The sequence below is a fragment of the Phyllobates terribilis genome, unplaced genomic scaffold (genome assembly GCF_046119375.1).
Source record: "Phyllobates terribilis strain yellow unplaced genomic scaffold, ASM4611937v1 Scaffold_2__4_contigs__length_985480577, whole genome shotgun sequence".
In the NCBI taxonomy this organism is placed as follows: Eukaryota; Metazoa; Chordata; class Amphibia; order Anura; family Dendrobatidae; genus Phyllobates; species Phyllobates terribilis.
In genome coordinates, this window is record NW_027362762.1 from 932,249,786 (window position 1) to 932,269,810 (window position 20,025).

Below are 20,025 nucleotides of genomic sequence, written 5' to 3' on the forward strand. Positions count from 1 at the left end.
TGTTCTCTTAGGATAAAACGTGCAGATGCGTCAGATGACGTATAAAGCAGGAACTGCTTGGTCATTGGTTAGAAATTCGACAGACAGGTAAAACAACCAATTACACTAAAGAAGCCGGATCCAAGCTCCTCCTGATTACGTGTATTACGTTTCAGTGTAACGTGTATATAATAATGTCAACTACGGTCGCAATGGCTAAAACCATCATTGCTAAATAGTTCTGTTTTCTATGTGTGAACACCAAAACGCCATTTTGGATGAGGTCAACTTTATAGCGTGACATTGAAAAATCCTGTAGATTTAATATGCAGTTTGCCCGTACCAAATATGTCCGCCTTGCGTGATTTTTTTTAATTTTTTTACAATAACTTTATTAATACTGTCAATGTCAATCCATTGATAAGCGCTAAACGAAACTATTGCCGAACCCAGTACACGCCAGAGGCTGATCACGTGTTCATGGCATCACCTGACCCTTTCAGACCAATGAGCAGTAGCCTTTACAGACATATGGCTCTAAGCACTCTGGAAGTGCAGCTGTGTTGGTAAGTTAACCCATAAGCTGCCTTGTGGCCCCAGTACCTGTGCTATCTCTCCTACTGGGCCTTGTAGTACTATCACTATAATCATTTCTGTGCCTTGGCTGAGATGAGAGGCATCTTATTTCACTTTTAAAGAGGCTTCCCTAGATATTAATATTGCTGGAAAGGTTTAAACATCTTCGGATGGGGTAAGGAGGTAATTTTTTTTTAACTTTTCTTTAAAACATGGATGTATTTTGGGCTAAAAAATATTTTTGCGATTGGGTTTCTTTAAGAGTTTTGTACCGTTTGTCTTCTGTGGCCTCTGCGTGTTGTGCTGTACATTGCTGCCTGCAAAGTGAGTCACCTGAGGATCCCTCAGTGAGCTCCTCTCAGCTGATTTAAGACCACGCTGGTTTGTGTGGTCCGAAAAGCTTAAAAGAAAGACAGAAGAGTTACACCAGCTCACTGACGGATTCTCAGTTAACTCATTCTGCAGCCAACAATGTGCCGGGAAACAAAGAACCAAACGGTGCAACGTTTTGAATGAAACTCAATTGCATAAATTATTATTATCCCCCAAATACTTGCATTAAAACAATAAATTGCCCCCAAAGGTGCCAATAACCTTTGAAGGGAACCGGTCAGCTGACACATGCTGCCTGAACCACCACTGACAGGCCTCTTTCTATTTGTGTGGTGCGGAGACTAGTCAGTAAAAACACAGAGTTCTTTGAATATTTAAAGTATCGGAGTAACCCATATATGGCTGAAATAATATCGCTGGTGTCTGATTCATGTTGCCCATGGTCTGGTCAAGTTCCCTTTATTCATATCGGTCACCAGATTTCACAATACAAACTGCAGACGTTAATAAATAGATCTTATTGACCTGATGAGGCTGATGTATTTACTTTTAACAATTATGCCGGAATGGCTGCACAGTCACTTATGAAAGTTTAAAGGGATTAAAACTCTGTTTTTTTAATTACTAAGTAAAATAAAAGCTTATAATCACCTCCCACTTTGTCACCGTTACAACGATGTCGGCACCAGGTCTCCTGTAGCTCGTGTGACATTATGTCACCTGAACGCTGCAGCCAATCGGTGGCCACTCTAACAAAATAGTAAAGGCAGCAGGCGGTCAGCGGCCACTGATTGGCTGCAGCGCTCACGTAACATAACAATGTCACACAAGCTACAGGAGACCCGGTGCCGACATCACTGGTGCGGGAGGTGGTTATAAGCTTATAATATTTTATATTATATTCTGCCCAATTAGCCTGACTGACAGCTCCTCAGTGTCTCTCCACCCTGCCGAGATCTCACACTGCTCAGTACAAGCCGCTTCTGTCAGGCTGGGAAGGCAGAGACTGAATACAGTTGGATCATGAGCTCTGTATTCTATATATTCTATAGCCAGACTCCTAAAGTGTTAATCTTAATGTCAACCATTCTGATATGGATTTCAAAATAAGTACATCAGCCTCATCAAGTGGAAGAGATGTATTTGATAAAGTGTAGTTTTTATTGTTAAATCTGATGACTGATCCGCTAGTAGTTTTGTAAAATTCCTTACTGTTCACAGTTTCCACATCTACTCCGAATATTCTCGTCCGGGCCGTACGTGTCCAGGTTTAGGAGACTGACTATTATTCTTGGTTCCTTCAGAGAATGACGAGCTATGAGGAAGCCGAGGCTCAAATATCTGAACTGGACCTTCTATCCAGCATGTTCCCCAATGAGGAAGAGTTCAACATCACCGATGAGTTAGCGCTGGCCGAGCTGCGGGATTACACGGAGAGGCGCGCCGCTGTCACCCCCACATTCCAGATTCAGTTCACTCTGACTATGAAGCTGGGCGAGGCGGACACAGCCCAGGTAAGACCGCCACCGACCCTAGGCTGACTACAAGGGCTCGTTCACACAAGTGTATAAATCAGACAAGTGCAATGCGAGAGAATTGCACTCAGACCAATGTTATTCAATGAGGCCTGGTTTTCTCTGTCTTGTAGCACGTGCTGTCGTTACATTGCTCATACCCGCCGCACTACCCTAACGTGCCTCCAGAAATCGTTGTCAGGTAAAGTTTGCGCTGTCCTATTTCTCTTTATCATATGGAAACTGAACCATCAGTTATATTGTATAGACTGAAAAAAGCCTATAATCCAAAAAATAATTCCAATATGGGTAAGAGCACACAAAATATATCATAGAAGTATCGCTCCCATTTAATCAAACATCAGACAAAATGCAGATATACACAATAAATATTTTGAGATAAAAAAACTACATAATAAAAATAGAATTTTAAAAGTTAATAGTGAAAACAAGAAACAATGAAAGCAAGGGGGGGCCAATGAGAGACAGAAAATCATGAAAATAAGATTACAATACCAAGGCTAGCCACCAGATGGCAGAATATTACCAAGGAGTAATGATAACAGGTATGTATAGGCACATGTGTGTATATGTATATGTGTATATATATATATATATATATATATATATATATATTACAGTTATATGGAAAAGTTTGGGCACCCCTATTAATCTTAAGCTTAATGTTTTATAAAAATTGGTGTTTTTGCAACAGCTATTTCAGTTTGATATATGTAATAACTGTTGGACACAGTAATGTTTCTGCCTTGAAATGAGGTTTATTGTACTAACAGAAAATGTGCAATCTGCATTCAATCAAAATTTGACAGGTGCATAAGTATGGGCACCCTTATCATTTTCTTGTTTTAAATACTCCTACCTACTTATTACTGACTTACTAAAGCACTTTTTTTGGTTTTGTAACCTCATTGAGCTTTGAACTTCATAGCCAGGTGTATGCAATCATGAGAAAAGCTACTTAAAGTGGCCACTTGCAAGTTGTTCTCCTGTTTGAAGAACCTAGAATATAAGACATATTTTCAGTTGTTTCACACTTTTTTGTTAAGTATATAATTCCACATGTGTTAATTCATAGTTTTGATGCCTTCAGGGTGAATGTACAATTTTCAAAGTCAAGAAAATACAGAAAAATCTGTAAATGAGAAGGTGTGTGTGTATATGTATATGTATATATATATATATATATATATATATATATATATATATATATATATATATATATATATATATATATATATATATATATATTTATTTTTTTTATTTTTTTTGTGCATTACATTGCACCAAATCTTTATATATCTAACTTGCAGAAGTGCATTGTAATTAACATTGTGGATATAATATATATCACTACATCTAATTTCTACGTTTAGTAACAAACTGTTCATCTCTCCCTCCATCCTCCCCATCCATCTCGCCTCGTCCTCAGAACTGTTTCTCAGCATTGAATCCTTTGTCTCCAAACAAAGACAGCCACATCATGCCCTCTCCTCCTCCCACCTACTAATACTTTCTCTGCTCCTCCTCACTGCCGGTGATATCTCTCCAAATCCTGGTCCCCCTCACCACATCCCAACAGTCACTTCTACCTCTCATCCACGATCTATCACAAGTTTCCACAACCTTTCTAACCTCATACCCATCCGCCCAGCCCCCACTTCTCCAGTCCCACTAACAGGAGCTCTCTGGAATGCTCGCTCTATCTGCAACAAACTCTCATACATCCATGATCTTGTCATTATTTTCAAACTTTCCTTCCTCGCCATCACCGAAACCTGGCTCACCCCCTCCGACTCAGCCTCTCCAGCAGCACTTTCTTATGGTGGATTCCACCTTTCTCACACTCCCCGCCCCAGCGGCAAGCATGGTGGAGGAGTAGGTTTTCTCCTGTAAGATAACTGCTCCTTCACCCAAATTCCACTGCCACCCTCCATTACTCTTTTTTTTTTTTTTGAGGTGCACTCTGTGCGCATCTACTCCCCCTCCAATTTCCAACTGGCTTTCATGACTTCATCCGCCTCTGTTCCCTATCTAACCTCTCTACCTCACCTCTCCCTCTTTCTGACCACAACCTACTCTCATTCTCTTCCCTCTCCTCTTCTGGCACACAGTCCCACTCCACAAACCTGCACACCCTTGCAGAAATCTTAAACACCTTAATCTACACTCACTCTCTGAGTCCCTTTTCCCTCTTGCAAACATAAGTTCCTTACACGATGCAGATGCTGCTGCCGCTTTATATAAAACCACAACAGCTGTAGCTCTTCAATCGGTCGCCCCCCCTCACAAAGCTCACACAATCAACAGGCAACCCTGGCACACCAGCCTGACCAAAGAACTGAGGCGGGCTTCCAGCGTTGCTGAGTGGAGATGGAAAAGATCCCACTCCAACAAGCACTTCATCACATTCAAACAGTCCCTCACTACTTTAAAATCCACCCTCACTGCAGCAAAGCAAACCAACTTCTCATCTCTCATATCCTCCGTCTCACAGCCCTAAACAGCTATTCAACACCTTCAATTCTCTCCTCTGTTCCCCCAGCACCTCTTCCCTCTCCTCTCATCTCAGCTGAAGACTTTGCCTCATTCTTCAACAGGGCTGTGGAGTCGGTAAGCCAATCCTCCAACTCCTCAATTTCCATGACACCGACTCCAACTCCAACTCCCTCATACACGGCTCATGTTTAAGTGATAGATTTACTGTAGCACAGATTCATCTCAGCTAAAAGTCTAGAGCCTTAGATCAGGAATAGGACAGACATTTATAGGACATTTCATAACTTTCCCAAATTCTTATGAAAAAAATATTCCCCACAAACTGCATTGAACTACTTGCTGTGCCCAATTTATTATATATTTTAGGAGTCGGAGTCGGTCCATTTTATACCGACTCCGACTCCACCAAAATGGACTCCGACTCCACAGCCCTGTTCTTCAAGCAGAAGATCGATCACATCAGAGAAAGCTTTGGCCTACAACCCCCACAACCCCTCCTCATAACTATTCAGTCCTCCTCCTCCAAATCCAGCTCATACACCATTACTGAAGATCAACTTTCCTCTCTACTCTCAAGATCACATGTCACCACCTGTGCGCTCGGCCCGATCCTGACCTACCTCATCTCAAACCTCAACACATTCTTCATCCCAACCCTAACCCATCTCTTCAACCTGTCACTAACAACTGTTGTTTTCCCCTTATGCTTCAAATATGCCTCGATCACACCCATCCTCAAAAAGCCATCCCTTGACCCATCCTCTCTGACTAGCTATTACCTCTTATCACTTCTACCCTATGTCTCAAAACTACTAGAACAACATGTCTTGAACTGTCCTCCCACCTCTCCTCCTGCTTCTCTTTGACCGCCTCCAATCTGGCTTCCGACCGCATCACTCCCCTGAAACTGCACTGACTAAAGTCACCAACGACCTACTAACTGCCAAACTCAAGCGACACTACTCTGTCCTCCTACTCCTGGACCTGTCATCTGCCTTTGACACAGTGGACCATTCCCTCTTACTACAGAATCTCTCATCTATCGGCATCACAGGTTTGGCCCTATCCTGGATCTCCTCATACCTAACAGACAGGACATTCAGTGTCTCCCACTCACACACCACCTCCTCATCTCACCCCCTATCTGTCGGTGTCTCACAAGGCTCAATTCTTGGACCCCTACTCTTCTCCATCTACACCTTCGGCCTGGGACAGCTCATAGAGTCTCACGGCTTTCAGTATCACCTCTGATGACACACAGATCTACCTCTCTGGACCCGATATCTCCTCCTTACTAACCAGAATTCCAGTGTGTCTGTCCACTATCTCATCTTTCTTCACTGCTAAATTTCTAAAACTCAACCTGGATAAAACCGAATTCATCATCTTTCCGCCATCTCACTCAGCCTCCCCATCTGACCTATCTGTCATAGTCAATGGCTGCCCACTCTCCCCAGTCCCGCAAGCCCGCTGCCTCGGGGTAACACTGACCTCTCCTTTAAGGCTAAGTGCCCACGATGCAGAAATGCTGCATATTTTTTCCGCATCTCCCTGGCAGGAAAAACGCATGCGGATTTTACATGTGTTTTTCCCGTCCGGTAGAAGCATTTGTCAAGCGTTTTTGCATGCGGGTTATCAAGTTCTTTTCCAAGCGATTTTAGCATCACTTAGGAAAGTGCTTGAAAACTTGGTCACACCATATAAATCCATGCAACCGGCGTATATAGTGTGACCAAGTTAATAGTTAAAAAAAAAAAAGAATAAGAATGGTAAAAAATAAAGATTATACTTACCTTCTCTGCTGCGTCCCGTCTCTTGTACTGCTCACGGTGGTGTGAAAGGACATTTCATGACGTCATTTAGTCATGTGACTAAATTACGTCATGGAAGGTCCTTTTAGACCATCGCAAGCTGTACAAGAGACCGGATGCATCGTTGAGGAGACCGGGGGCCATCAGAAGGTAAGTATAATCTTTATTTTTTATTTTAAATTCTTCTTTAACAGGTACCATGGTACCCGGGTCTGGAGGAGAGTCTCCTCTTTTCCAGACCTGGGTACCATCCGCACATTGAATCGCTTAATATCCGCATGTGCACATGTAGTGATGCGGATATTATGCGATTCAGTGGCGGCAGTTACGCTGCGTGACCGCAAAATTAATGGACGTGCTGCATATTTTTCCGCAATGATAATCCGCAGCGGAAATTTCCGCAGCATGTGCACAGCACATTCGGATTATCATTGGGGACCATGGGGCACGTGTTACCAAGCGTTTTTAAGCGTTTTCGCTGAGGAAATTCCGCGACGAAAACGCTTGATAAATGCATAGTGGGCACACAGCCTAAACCACATATCCAAGCCCTTTCCACTTCCTGCCGACTCCAACTGAAAAATATTTTCCAGATCCGCACATTCCTCAACCACGAATCTGCAAAAACACCAGTGCACACCCTCATCATCTCCCGCCTCGACTACTGCAACTTCCTGCTCTGCGGTCTCCCCTCTAACACTCTCGCACCCCTCCAATCTATCCTAAACTCTGCTGCAAGACTAATCCACCTGTCCCCCCGCTATTCCCCAGCCTCTCCTCTCTGTCAATCTCTTCACTGGACCCCCATTGCCCAGAGACTCCAGTTCAAAGCCCTAACCAAGACATACAAAGCCATCCACAACCTGTCTCCTCCATACATCTGTGACCTAGTCTCCCGGTACATACCTGCACGCAACCTCCGATCCTCAGAAGATCTCCTTCTCTACTCCCCTCTTATCTCCTCTTCCCACAATCGCATACAAGATTTCTCCCGTGCATCCCCCCTACTCTGGAACCCTCTACCCCAACACATCAGACTCTCACCTACCGTGGAAACCTTCGAAAGGAACCTGAAGACCTACCTCTTCCGATAAGCCTACAACCTGCCGTAACCATCGCTCTACCATACCGCTGCACTACTAGCTCTACCCTCATCAGGGGGCAGGAGGGCAGATGCCCCTCGGGTCGGTCCCCCAGTAGCAGTTTCAGACCACCTGACGCTGTAGAAGCTAGGTGCCAGCACTGTACATACAGAATGTGTACAAGTCCCGGACGGCAGCCGCATCCCAGCATTGCAGACACGTCCACACTGTGTGCAGTGTCTGCTGAACTCACCTCCCCAGCGCCGGATGGCTTCAATTTCTTCTGGCGGGAGACTGCGTGGAGCCGGGGAACAAGATGGAGGTCAGCATGGAGCCGAGGCAGGAGGTGAAGAATTAGGAGGTGACAGGAGAATATTCATGGCACAATCTGCAGTCCCTCTGTCTGTGGCTCTGGCTGATTTATTGCAGCAGCCTGAACCCTCACACAGATCAGGTCAGTGGGGTCTTCAGCTCCAACGTCACCAGATCTGTATGGAAGTCCAGTCTGCAGCAATAACTCAGTGAGGGTCAGATAGAGACTGCAGGCGGCGTATACATCACCCTGCACTGACTGATCATCAGCCTGCAGGACACCATATAGTATATACAGGGCCATATATTATAGCATGTGAGGTCCTGTAGGCCGAGGATCAATCAGTGCGTATTGTATTGTATATATATGCTCAGTGTAACACCCAATATTGTTATATGTCATCTGATGTCTGTAGCCACAGTATAGTATATACTGATCTGTATACTGGCTGTGTCGTCAGATGGTCAGAGGCATAACTAGAGTCCTACGGGCTCTGGTGCAAAATTTGGACCGAGGACCCCACCAGTATGTTGGTCAGATCTATGTAATAACATAGCAGTGACATCATGCGCCATCCATTTCTGGCACGCCGACTTCTGCTGCCAGTCTATGACAGGCCGGCGGCCACTATGGCTATTGCAGTCCGGGGAGCCGGTGCATTTCTGCTTCAACACATTTGATCAGAATGGGCATCTGCGGACGCACGTTAGCTGCAGGCGCCGGTGGCCCCCTGACTCCATGGGCCCGGTCACAGTCACACCCTCTGCGAGCGTGATCTGTGCGCCCCTGCAAATGTTATATACAGGATTATAAGGGCCCGTATATTATCTGATGTCTGTAGTCACAATATATAATACACCAGTGATATATTACCTGTATACTGAATGTGGTATAAGATGTGCACAGATATCAGATGTTATATACAGGATACTATATGATGTCTTTACTCATAGTATAGTGTACAACAGTCATATCATCCTGTATATAACATCTGTCTGTGCACATAGTAGAGTTTAGAGTATATAGGAGAATACATGACCATTATATGATATACTGTGACTACAGATATTAGACAGTATATACATGATAATATATGAAGGTATATATTATACTATGTGCACAGATATCAGATGTTATATACAGGATACTATATGATGTCTGTACCCATAGTATAGTGTACAACAGTCATATCATCCTGTATATGATATTGGGTGTCTGTAGTCAGTATATCATATATCGGTCATATATTATCCTATATAATTTATGTGCTGTACTATGAACCGATATCAGATGTTATATACAGGATATCCTATACTATGACCTTTTTGCATTGAAAAAAAAAAGCACAAAAAAGGTATTTAGAGGTACAGATATTATGTAGTCCCCCATAATTATGTGTGAAAACCTTTATCCCAGGTATACGCTTTTTTTTTACAGGACAGCAGTTTTCCGGGTTCTGTAGACGAGCTTCTGTAGTCCCTCTGTCACTGCAGACGGCTGAGTCTCGGTAGCGCGCTGTGCACACACTGTCACGATTCCCTTCTATTTCTAGCGTAGTGAACACAAGTGTACAATCTGCATAGTCGCAGTCACGTGCCGACTGGAGTCTCAGCTGCTTCTATCAGTAGAAAATTGAGAGAAGCGGATGAAAATCTAGTTAGCATTTGACCACAATTATGAAAATCACATACAGTCTGTACGGAAAGTATTCAGACCCCTTTACATTTTTCACTCTTTGTTTCATTGCAGCCATTTGGTAAATTCTAAAAAGTTCATTTTTTTTCTCATTAAAGTACACTCTGCACCCCATCTTGTCTGAAAGAAAACAGAAATGTAGAAATTTTTGCAAATTTATTAAAAAAGAAAAGCTGAAATATCGCATGGTCATAAGTATTCAGACCCTTTGCTCAGTATTGAGTAGAAGCCCCCTTTTGAGCTAGTACAGCCATGAGTCTTCTTGGGAATGATGCCACAAGTTTTTCACCCCTGGATTTGGGGGTCCTCTGCCATTCTTCCTTGCAGATCCTCTCCAGTTCCGTCAGGTTGGATGGTGAACGTTGGTGGACAGACATTTTCAGGTCTCTCCAGAGATGCTCAATTGGGTTTAGGTCAGGGCTCTGGTTGGGCCAGTCAAGAATGGTCACAGAGTTGTTCTTTTAGTTGTGTACTTAGGGTCATTGTCTTGTTGGAAGGTGAACCTTCGGCCATATCTGAGGTCCAGAGCACTCTGGAAGAGGTTTTCATCCAGGATATCTCTATACTTGACCGCATTCATGTTTCCTTCAATTGCAACCAGTCATCTTGTCCCTGCAACTGAAAAACACCCCCATAGCATGATGCTGACACCACCATGTTTCACTGTTGGGATTGTATTGGGCAGGTGATGAGCAGTGCATGGTTTTTTCCACACATACCGCTTACAATTATCACCAAAAAGTTCTGTCTTCGTCTCATCAGACCAGAGAATCTTATTTCTCATAGTCAGGGAGTCCTTCATGTGTTTTTGAGCAAACTCTATGAAGGCTTTCATATGTCTTGCACTGAGGAGGGGCTTCCGTCGGGCCACTCTGCCATAAAGGCTCGACTGATGGAGGGCTGCAGTGATAGTTGACTTTGTGGAACTTTCTCCCATCTCCCTACTGCATCTCTGGAGCTCAGCCACAGTGATCTTGGGGTTCTTCTTTACCTCTCTCACCAAGGCTCTTCTCCTACGATTGCTCAGTTTGGCTGGACGGCCAGGTATAGGAAGACTTCTGGTGGTCCCAAACTTCTTCCATTTAAGGACTATGGAGGCCATTGTGCTCTTAGGAACCTTGAGTAATGCAGAAATTCTTTTGTAACCTTGGCCAGATCTGTGCCTTGCCACAATTCTGTCTCTGAGCTCCTTGGGCAGTTCCTTTGAGCTCATGATTCTCATCATTTGGTCTGACATGCACTGTGAGCTGTGAGGTCTTATATAGACAGGTGTGCGCCTTTCCAAATCAAGTCCTATCAGTTTAATTAAACACAGCTGGACTCCAATGAAGGAGTAGAACCATCTCAAGGAGGATCACGAGGAAATGGACAGCATGTGACTTAAATATGAGTGTCTGAGCAAAGGGGCTGAATACTTACGACCATGTGATATTTCAGTTTTTCTTTTTTAATAAATTTGCAAAAATTTCTACATTTCTGTTTTTTTTCAGTCAAGATGGGGTATAGAGTGTACTTTAATGAGAAAAAAAATGAACTTTTTAGAATTTACCAAATGGCTGCAATGAAACAGAGTGAAAAATGTAAAGGGGTCTGAATACTTTCCGTACCCACTGTATATGTGATCGCTAGATTGCTCGCTGGGAACACAGGGGAATCATTGGCAGTGTTTCTGAAAACCACCTCATGGGTATGTGCACACAACAACTGGTTAGCCAAGTTTTCTAGGCAAAGATGCTTCAGGAAAATGCCGGCTTTCTTTTTCTTGAGGCAGTTTCACTGGTGGCTTTGCAGTACTTTTCTGTAGTGGCCCCCGGCCACCGGAGTCTTTTCTCTTCATTTTATACAATAGTGGTTAGTACCTTCAGCAAAGAATGAACATGTCACTTCTTTTAGACTCTTCACAGTCTCAATACCCTGAAGCAGTTAAAAGAGGTAAAAAAACACTGAAGACATGCACAGCAATGTTGATTAAACATTGCTGTGCATTATGTTAATTTTTTTTTTTTGTGGCATTTTTGCAGCTCTTTTTCCGGTGGAATCCACCTGACAAAGATGTGCATCTACCCCGAGCTTGGTTTTGATACCATATCTGTGTAGCAGGTTTGGGCCTTTCACTGCTTCTATGTAGCCCCCTGAATGGTGAATTTCATACTGTAGACACAATAAGAATGGGCCGCTGCTGTCTGCTTGCCTCCCAGGCTAAAAATTTTCCATCCAGCCCCTGACCCTCACCTAATGTATCCTCCCCCATCCCCTGTAGACTGTGAGCCCCCGCGGGCAGGGTCCTCGCTCCTCCTGTACCAGTCATTGACTTGTATTGTGTAAGATTACTTGATTTGTTTTTCTACAAGTTAAATATGTAAAGATTTGGTGCAATGTAATGCACAAAAAATCAAAATGCAGATACATTATAATCAGATATACCAACCAAAAAGAGTAATAATAGACTGTATCACCACATCAGCCTCCATCTCAGAAACCGACGCGCGTTTTGATCCTACTTCATCTGGGGTCCAATTATTATCATGTATTATATAAACTGTAATAAAACTTGCTGTGCCTTTTAAAATGGATTCCGGGTGGGATCTGCCTGAAAAAGACGTCATCTGCACCAGGGCTGTGGAGTCGGTAAACCAAACCTCCGACTCCTCAATTTCCATGACACCAACTCCGACTCCACGACTCCGACTCCCTCATACACGGCTCATGTGATGGTGATAAATTTACTGGAGCACAGATTCATCTCAGCTAAAAGTCTAGAGCCTTAGATCAGGAATAGGACAGACATTTATAGGACATTTCATAACTTTCCCAAATTCTTAGGAAAAAATATTCCCCACAAACTGCATTGAGCTACTGTACCCAATTTATTATATATATTTTAGGAGTTGGAGTCGGTCCATTTTATACCGACTCCAATTCCTCCGACTCCACCGCCCTGATCTGCACAGAGCCTAACCAAATAAAATGGTTAACTTTGGGAAAAGAAACCCACGCCCCTAAAAACAAATAAGTAGTTGGTATCACACCCCTCGCTATAAACCTATTTCATTCGCTATTTATCCTTTATTGTAATAGAAAGTAATCAAAAAGTCGCTCCAAAGGTTAGTAAAACATAAAAAAACAATATAAAGTGGATATTTTCTATAATTCTGTCACGGTTCTCAGAATGTGGTGATACGAAAACATTTTTTTTTTTTTTCAGTTTATTTTTTACATAATTAGCGTAAAATTTAAAATGTAAGAAAAAGTCAGAATTGATTTTTTTTCTTCTCTTCCTTCTCATTTAAAGGGAATCTTTCAGCATGTTTTTACTATGTAATCTGAGAGCAGCATGATGTAGAGGCAGAGAGCCTGATTCCAGCAATGTGTCACTTACTGGACTGCTTGGTGTAGGTTTGATAGAATCCCTGTTTTCTCTGCTGCAGAGCTCAAATGCTGAGCTGTATAACCCCGCCTACAACACTGATTGGCAGCTTCCTATGTATACTGTCAGCAAACTGCCAATCAGTGGTGGGGGGCGGGGTTACACACTTTAACTGGACTGCCTGGCGTGTGAGATCTAGTCCTCCAGTGATGATCTCCTGCTCATAAAACACTTATTGTATTGAAACTACAGCACACAGCCTAATAAGTGACACATCCCTGGAATCAGGCTCTCTGCCCCTATTTTATGCTACTCTCAGAATAAACAGCAAAACCTGCTGATAGATTCTCTTTAAGTTAGATGACTAGTTATATGTACCCCATAGTGGGGTCTTCTACGTGGACTCGGAGCTCCAGGTAACTTCTAACCATTCCTTGTCTCTTAGGTCGCCATCTCTAGTCCGGTCGCAACAGGCGCAGCTAAATTCTGACCTAAATGCACATCTGAGAAGCAGCTGCACTGGAGATGTCTGCATCTTAAGTGCTACTGAGTGGGTGCAAGACAATGCTAAGACCTACCTAAACTCAGCACCCCCTGCAGATAACCAGCAAGGAGTAGTGGCGGCATCCGAGGACGCCATCTTTACCAGATTGTGGATTTACAGTCACCACATATACAATAAGCATAAAAGGAAATATATATTAGAATGGTCGAAGGAGCTGGGACTCTCTGGCTTCAGCATGCCCGGGAAACCTGGAATTGTGTGTGTGGAGGGGGCACAGGAGCCCTGCGAAGAGTTTTGGTCCAGGTACGTATACAGGGGTTGGAACGCAAATCTCTTCCATTGTTGATTTTTTTTTTTTTTTTAAATATTTCATATATTTTATCCCTTTCACATCACGACCAAGAGTGTTGGTAATGGGTTAACTGTTTAGATGCTGCAATCACTATTGACCGCAGCATCTAAGGGGTTCAACTTCCAAAAATGCTGCACTTACATGTGGGTGTATACCATATAAGCCGACCCACCTAATTTTACCACAAAAAAAAAATGGGAAAACGTATTGATTCGAGGATAAGCCTAGGGTGGGAAATGCAGCACCTACTGGTAAATTTCCCCATCCTAGTAAGCATTGCCCATTCATCACCAATCCTGGTATGCATGGCACCCCTCATCCCCTAATCCTGGTAAGCATTGCCCATTCATCCCCTATCCTGGTAAGCATTGCCCATTCATCCCCAATCCTGGTATGCATGGCCCCCCTCATCCCCAATCCTGGTATGCATGGCCTCCTCATCCCCCAATCCTGGTATGCATGGCCTCCTCATCCCCCAATCCTGGTATGCATGGCACCCCTATCCTGGTATACATGGCCTCCCATCACTGCAAACACAGAATAAACACTTTATACTCTCCTTCCTCCCTCACCTCTGCTCCAGTGCTGCGTTCTGTCTGCCAGCAGCTGATCTCGGCATCTGAGCAGCGCATGACGTCACTGCCATGCGCCTTCAGACGCTGAGGTGAGCTGCGGTGATGTTCACTCTTTTCCACGCCGGGACTATGGACGTGGAGAGGAGTGCATATTCATTCTCCTTAATAGCGCGCACTCTCAGCAGCGGCCGCCAGCTTCTTGCTGCGGCTCAGCTATCTCGTGTGCCCGCTAATAAAAAGAGAATGAATATTCACTCTTCTCCACACCCATGAGAGTGGAGAAGAGTGAATATTCATACTCTATTATCGGGCACAGAGGATCGCTGAGCCGCAGCAAGAAGCCGGCGGCTGTGACTGACAGTGTGTGCTATTAAGGAGAATGAATATTCACTCCTCTCCACTCCCATGGACGTGGAGAAGTGAATATTCATTCACTTTAGCAGTGGGCACACGTGGTACCTGCAGCAGCCGGCTATTGCCTGTGCACCGCTCCTCCGCCGCCGCAACATCCCTCCACAGCCGGAATGTAAGTATATAGTCGAGTATAAGCCGAGGGGGGGCTTTTTCAGCGAGTATATACGGTATATTAACACATGTGTTTTATGGCATGTGGCGGAGAGGCTAATTAGTGAGGGACACAGGTTTTGTAGGAATTTTTGTAAGCTTTTTGGTATTAAATAGAGCAGCCTGGGTCTGTGGCCACTTCTCCCGGGTTAGGTGGAGCCGGACATTAGCTCTGAACACAATTTAATTCTTAATATCTCGGTTGTTTTTTAGAATAAGGAAACTGACCTGGAAACGCATTTTAATAAGACACAGGGAAGACGTCCCATTGTCCTCCTCGGCCTCAGGGACTCAGATGGAAATCCAGAAACTGAGAAAATTTCCGTCTCTGGAAGAGAAGGCATTTGATGTACATGGAAATCGAGGCAACCACATGGACCTGGGCCAGCTCTACCAGTTCCTTCAGGAAAAAGGGTGTGCTGAAGTCTTCCCTATGTACTTTGGTATTGAAGGGCGATAGAAGAGGGCGATCATTGGAAATCCTCTGGCACAAAGAAATTGTTTTACACTTTTTATATGACCTGGGAAATATCCTTTTTATAATCATCTTTTTACTTTTATTTGTTTCTTATTCAATATTTATCATTGTCAAATTGGGGAGGAGACCAACTGGGAAATTTACTACAAACTTTATTTACAGCTGCCAGAAGGGGAAGGAGACCAACCAGGGAACCTCTTTACTATGTTTTCTATCTTTACCACTGCCAGAGGGGAAAGGAGACTGATATTGGAATATGCTAAGGATTATATTTATGGCTTCAAGAAAAGAAAGGGCATTGACTAAGGACTGTATTTATGTAGTAGCTGCCGAAGTTGAAAGAAGATTGATTGATTGAGAGAAATAATAGGTATTATATGTACAGCTATCAGAAGGGAAAGAAGGCAGTACTAGGGGGTGAAGCAGACTGACTTGAGATTTTACTAGGGACATTTTTTACAGCTGCCAGAGGGAGAAGGAGGCTGACAATATTTATAAATACAAGAAAAGGAAGGACAGTGACTGGGGACTATATTTATACAGTAGCTGCTCGACGAGAAAGGAGACTGATTGGGGGAAATAATGATGATTATATATAAAACTGTCAGAAGGGGGAGGGGCATGACAAAAGATCTAAGTTACATCTGCAAGGGGCTGAAGAAGACTGATTGGAAATCTTGCTAGGGACAATATTTACAGCTGCGGAGGGGGAAGGAGGCTGATTAAGGGACTAAGCGGGGATTATATTTACAATAATCCAGGATAATCTGTGTCTTTTACACTTGAATTACCAATAATTGAGATGGTGCAAGTATAAAGACTGTTTGTTTATACAGGTACAGCACGGTGGCTCAGTGGTTAGCACTGTTGCTTTGCAGCGCTGGGGACCTGGGTTCAAACCCCACCAAGGACAACATCTGCAAGGAGTTTATATTCGTGTTTGTTCTGGGTACTTTACTTTCCTCCCACATTGCTGATGGGGAATTAAGATTGTGAGCCCCAATGGGGACAGTGAAGAAAATGTGTATAAAGTGCTGCGGAATATGATGGTGTACTAGATACAAACAAAACAAAAAAGTAATCTACTTCAAAACAATGCAGGGACATGTAGATGGGGCAAAAAGACCATTTACAATCAAAGGCAGCATCACTAAATGGCAGCACAATATAATGGCAGATTTCCAGAGCGGAAAGGTAAATTCAAGTGAATATATTTACAGCTGCCAGAGGGGGAAGGAGACTGATGAGGGAACTTCTTTGGGATTATATTTACAGCTACCAGATGGGAAAGAAGACTGATTAGGGAATTTAGATACTTTATTTAAAGCTGCTAGGAGACTGGCTGATGGTGACATAAAGTGGAAGAGTGGGTTTGGCTGTTGTAGGCATAAAACAAAGAAATGGATGGACAGTACCCGGCAGCCATCCCACAAGATCACTGATGAGCAGTGGTGCTAAATCATTTAACTTCTTAGGGATTATATTTACTGCTGCCAGAGGGGGAAGGAAACTGATTAGGGAACTTAGACACTATATTTAAAGCTGCTAGAGGACTGACTGGTGGTGACATAAAGTGAAAGAGTTTGGCTGTTGTAGGCATAAAACAAAGAAATGTATGGACAGTACCCGGCAGCCATCCCACAAGATCACTGATGAGCAGTGGTTCTAAGGCGGAGAAAGAAAAAAGACAAAAAAATTAAAGTTTTTCAAAAGAAAACTGCAAGTCTTTTAATGGAATGTAAATTAAAATACTGAATAATAAGTTGCTGGGAATTTTTAACTTTACTTGATTTGTGGGACAACAACTTTAACCTGGTAACGACCAAGTGCTGTAAAGGAACCAAGCTCCATGTTGAATTTATGACGTCATATTAAAAGTCTTGCTCTTGCAAACTGTCAGGAGTAAGCTCAGGTCTGCAGCTGTCAGTGATAGCCAATGATCCTGGGGAGAAGACAGAAATGGTTTATTACCACTTCTGTCTTCTCTTTTGTCGGTTACATAGCACTTAATGAGCGCTATGTATTGTCCAGAAGCTTTGGCACTGCTGATGCTTCTGTAAAACCTTGCAATCTCATGATCGCAGGGGTGTCTGTCTGTCATGACTGCCTGGTCCTATAATATAAGACATAGTCAGAAGGCTGCTTTTCCCTGTAACTGGGGATGTCAGTTACAGTGGAAAAAATGTACAGAAGAAATAGTTCAACAGGGTTATTTAATGTGAAAAATTAATAGTAAAAATTAACTAACAAAAATTGGGGGATTTTTTTTTGCTTCACAAAGAAAAATTATATAAATTACATGGTCATTTATAGAAACATCCCCCTCTCAAACAGAACTTAAAAAATAATAAAATGGGCCCTGTATAAAAGAAGTAGATACGGGTGAAATGTAGGGAGGCAAAAAATTGAAAAATCCTTAAGGTCCTTTCAGGCCTGGTCATTTGAAGGTTAATGTAATGGCGCAAGGTTCCAGTTTGAGGGTGTAGAGGGGGTATTATTGTATGTATTCAGTTGTAGATTTCTGATTATTCCTCAAATTGGGGGAGAATGTTTTTCAGGCTGCTTTGATTTGTGTTTTTAAACTTTTCATATTGGTCTGAATCAATGGCAAAATAAAACAAAAATATATTATTCAAAACTTCTTTGGTTTGTCTCTTGAACCCAGCACAAAACGTCTTTTGTTATTGTTGACGGCCGCATAAATCGGAACATAATGCTCGGACTGGCCGACGGCTCTACTGAGCGTGACCACTCGGGCCGCGAGAGCCGCCGGCCAGTCCAACATTGCGTTCCGATCTCGGTGCGATTTATACGGCCGTCTGACTGCGCTCTAATAGAGCTGTTAAAGGTGGTGACTTTAATTTACATTGGGAAAAAAACTTGGTGGCATATATGTGAGTAAGGATATCACTATCCGAAACGCGTGAGGTTTCACTATGTCTTAGAATTCCCATTTTACTCCCATGTATTTTTTAATGAAGCTTGAGTAAAAATTGGAAATTTTTTAATCATTCCTGGTGCCGGACTGTGTCCTTTTTCACTTTCTCAAAACCTTGTGATTGGTTCCCTTTAAGTGGATCTAATTGGTCTGGGCTTTATAGGAAATCATCAATTTCACTATAAACTACAGTACCATTATATTTTAGTATATTATAAGTGTTTAGGATCAGGTTCTCTGGAACCCAAAAAAAATAGTTATAAAAACATTAGAAATTTTGATCACTTTTCCTTTTGCCAATATGAAAATTAAATAAAAAAAAAAAGTATATTTGGTATCGCAGCATCCGTAAAATCCTCATCTAAAAAAATATATAAAATTATTTAACTCGCATGGTAAAGAAAACAAACCGAAATGCTAAATTGATGCTTTTTGGTCACAGCCCCTTAAAGCGAACCTGTCATCAGGTAGTTTTCCCTATGTCATCCACACAGTCTCCCCGGCATCAGGCGCCGGCGCAGGGGTCCTTCTTAGCCCTGACGAGGGCAGAGCAAAGTACTGCAGTGCGCATGCGCTGGGAAAGGTCAAAGAGCCCTCGTCAGGGCATAGAAGTACACCTGTGCAGGAGTGCGATGCCAGGGAGACTGTGTGGATGATGTAGGACGCGTCATCCACATGTAGGAAGAAGGAGGACGGCATCGTAAGAAGGGAGGCGTCACACCAAGAACAACAACACCCCTCGGACCGGACCGCCCCACAGGTGAGTATAACAAAAGCTCCTTTTCTTGTCTTTCAGCTCTGGTGGTGGCTGTATCTCATATCGGCCAAAGCTGGTGACAGGTTCCCTTTTAACCTGAAAAAATGCAATAAAAAGCAATCAAAACATTCTATGCGCCCCTAAATTTTACAACTCATAGCTAGGGATGAGCGGACCCGTGGAAGTTTGGGTTCTGGTACACAACCTGAACTTTATTCCAAAGTTTGGTTCAGGTACCAGAACTGTACCAAAACTTGAACTAGAACCCGAACCCCATTGAAAATAATGAGGACCCAAACTATTGAGCTGGAAAATATTCCCTCTCCCCAACGGACTTCCCCCGGAACTCCGAACATTGCAACAGACTTCTGGGAGAAGTTTGTGTTTGGAGTTTAGCACTGGACACTAACTGTCCGGTACGAACCCCGAACTTTTAAGTTTGTGTTTGCTCATCTCTACTCACAGCTCCATTGGCAGAAAAATACAAAAAATTGGTTCTCGAAATATGGCGACACAAACAAATCTTTTTTTTCCTTTTTTCAACCCTTCTTTAAATTTTATTTAAAACCAGTAAAAAAATATATACAGTACAGACCAAAAGTTTGGACACACCTTCTCATTTAAAGATTTTTCTGTATTTTCATAACTATGAAAATTGCACATTCACAC

At 43.0% G+C, this 20,025-nt stretch overlaps 1 protein-coding gene across 1 annotated transcript; it reads left to right on the forward strand.

Moving 5' to 3' along the window:
- Nucleotides 1–422: 422 nt before the first annotated feature.
- Nucleotides 423–18,292, forward strand: RWDD2B (RWD domain containing 2B). Its single transcript, XM_073668336.1, has 5 exons — nt 423–545; nt 2,193–2,402; nt 2,537–2,604; nt 13,633–13,995; nt 15,397–18,292. Exons 2-5 carry the CDS (start codon nt 2,196–2,198, stop codon nt 15,641–15,643), a joined length of 885 nt encoding a protein of 294 aa, XP_073524437.1. The 5' UTR covers nt 423–545; nt 2,193–2,195; the 3' UTR covers nt 15,644–18,292.
- Nucleotides 18,293–20,025: the final 1,733 nt, after the last annotated feature.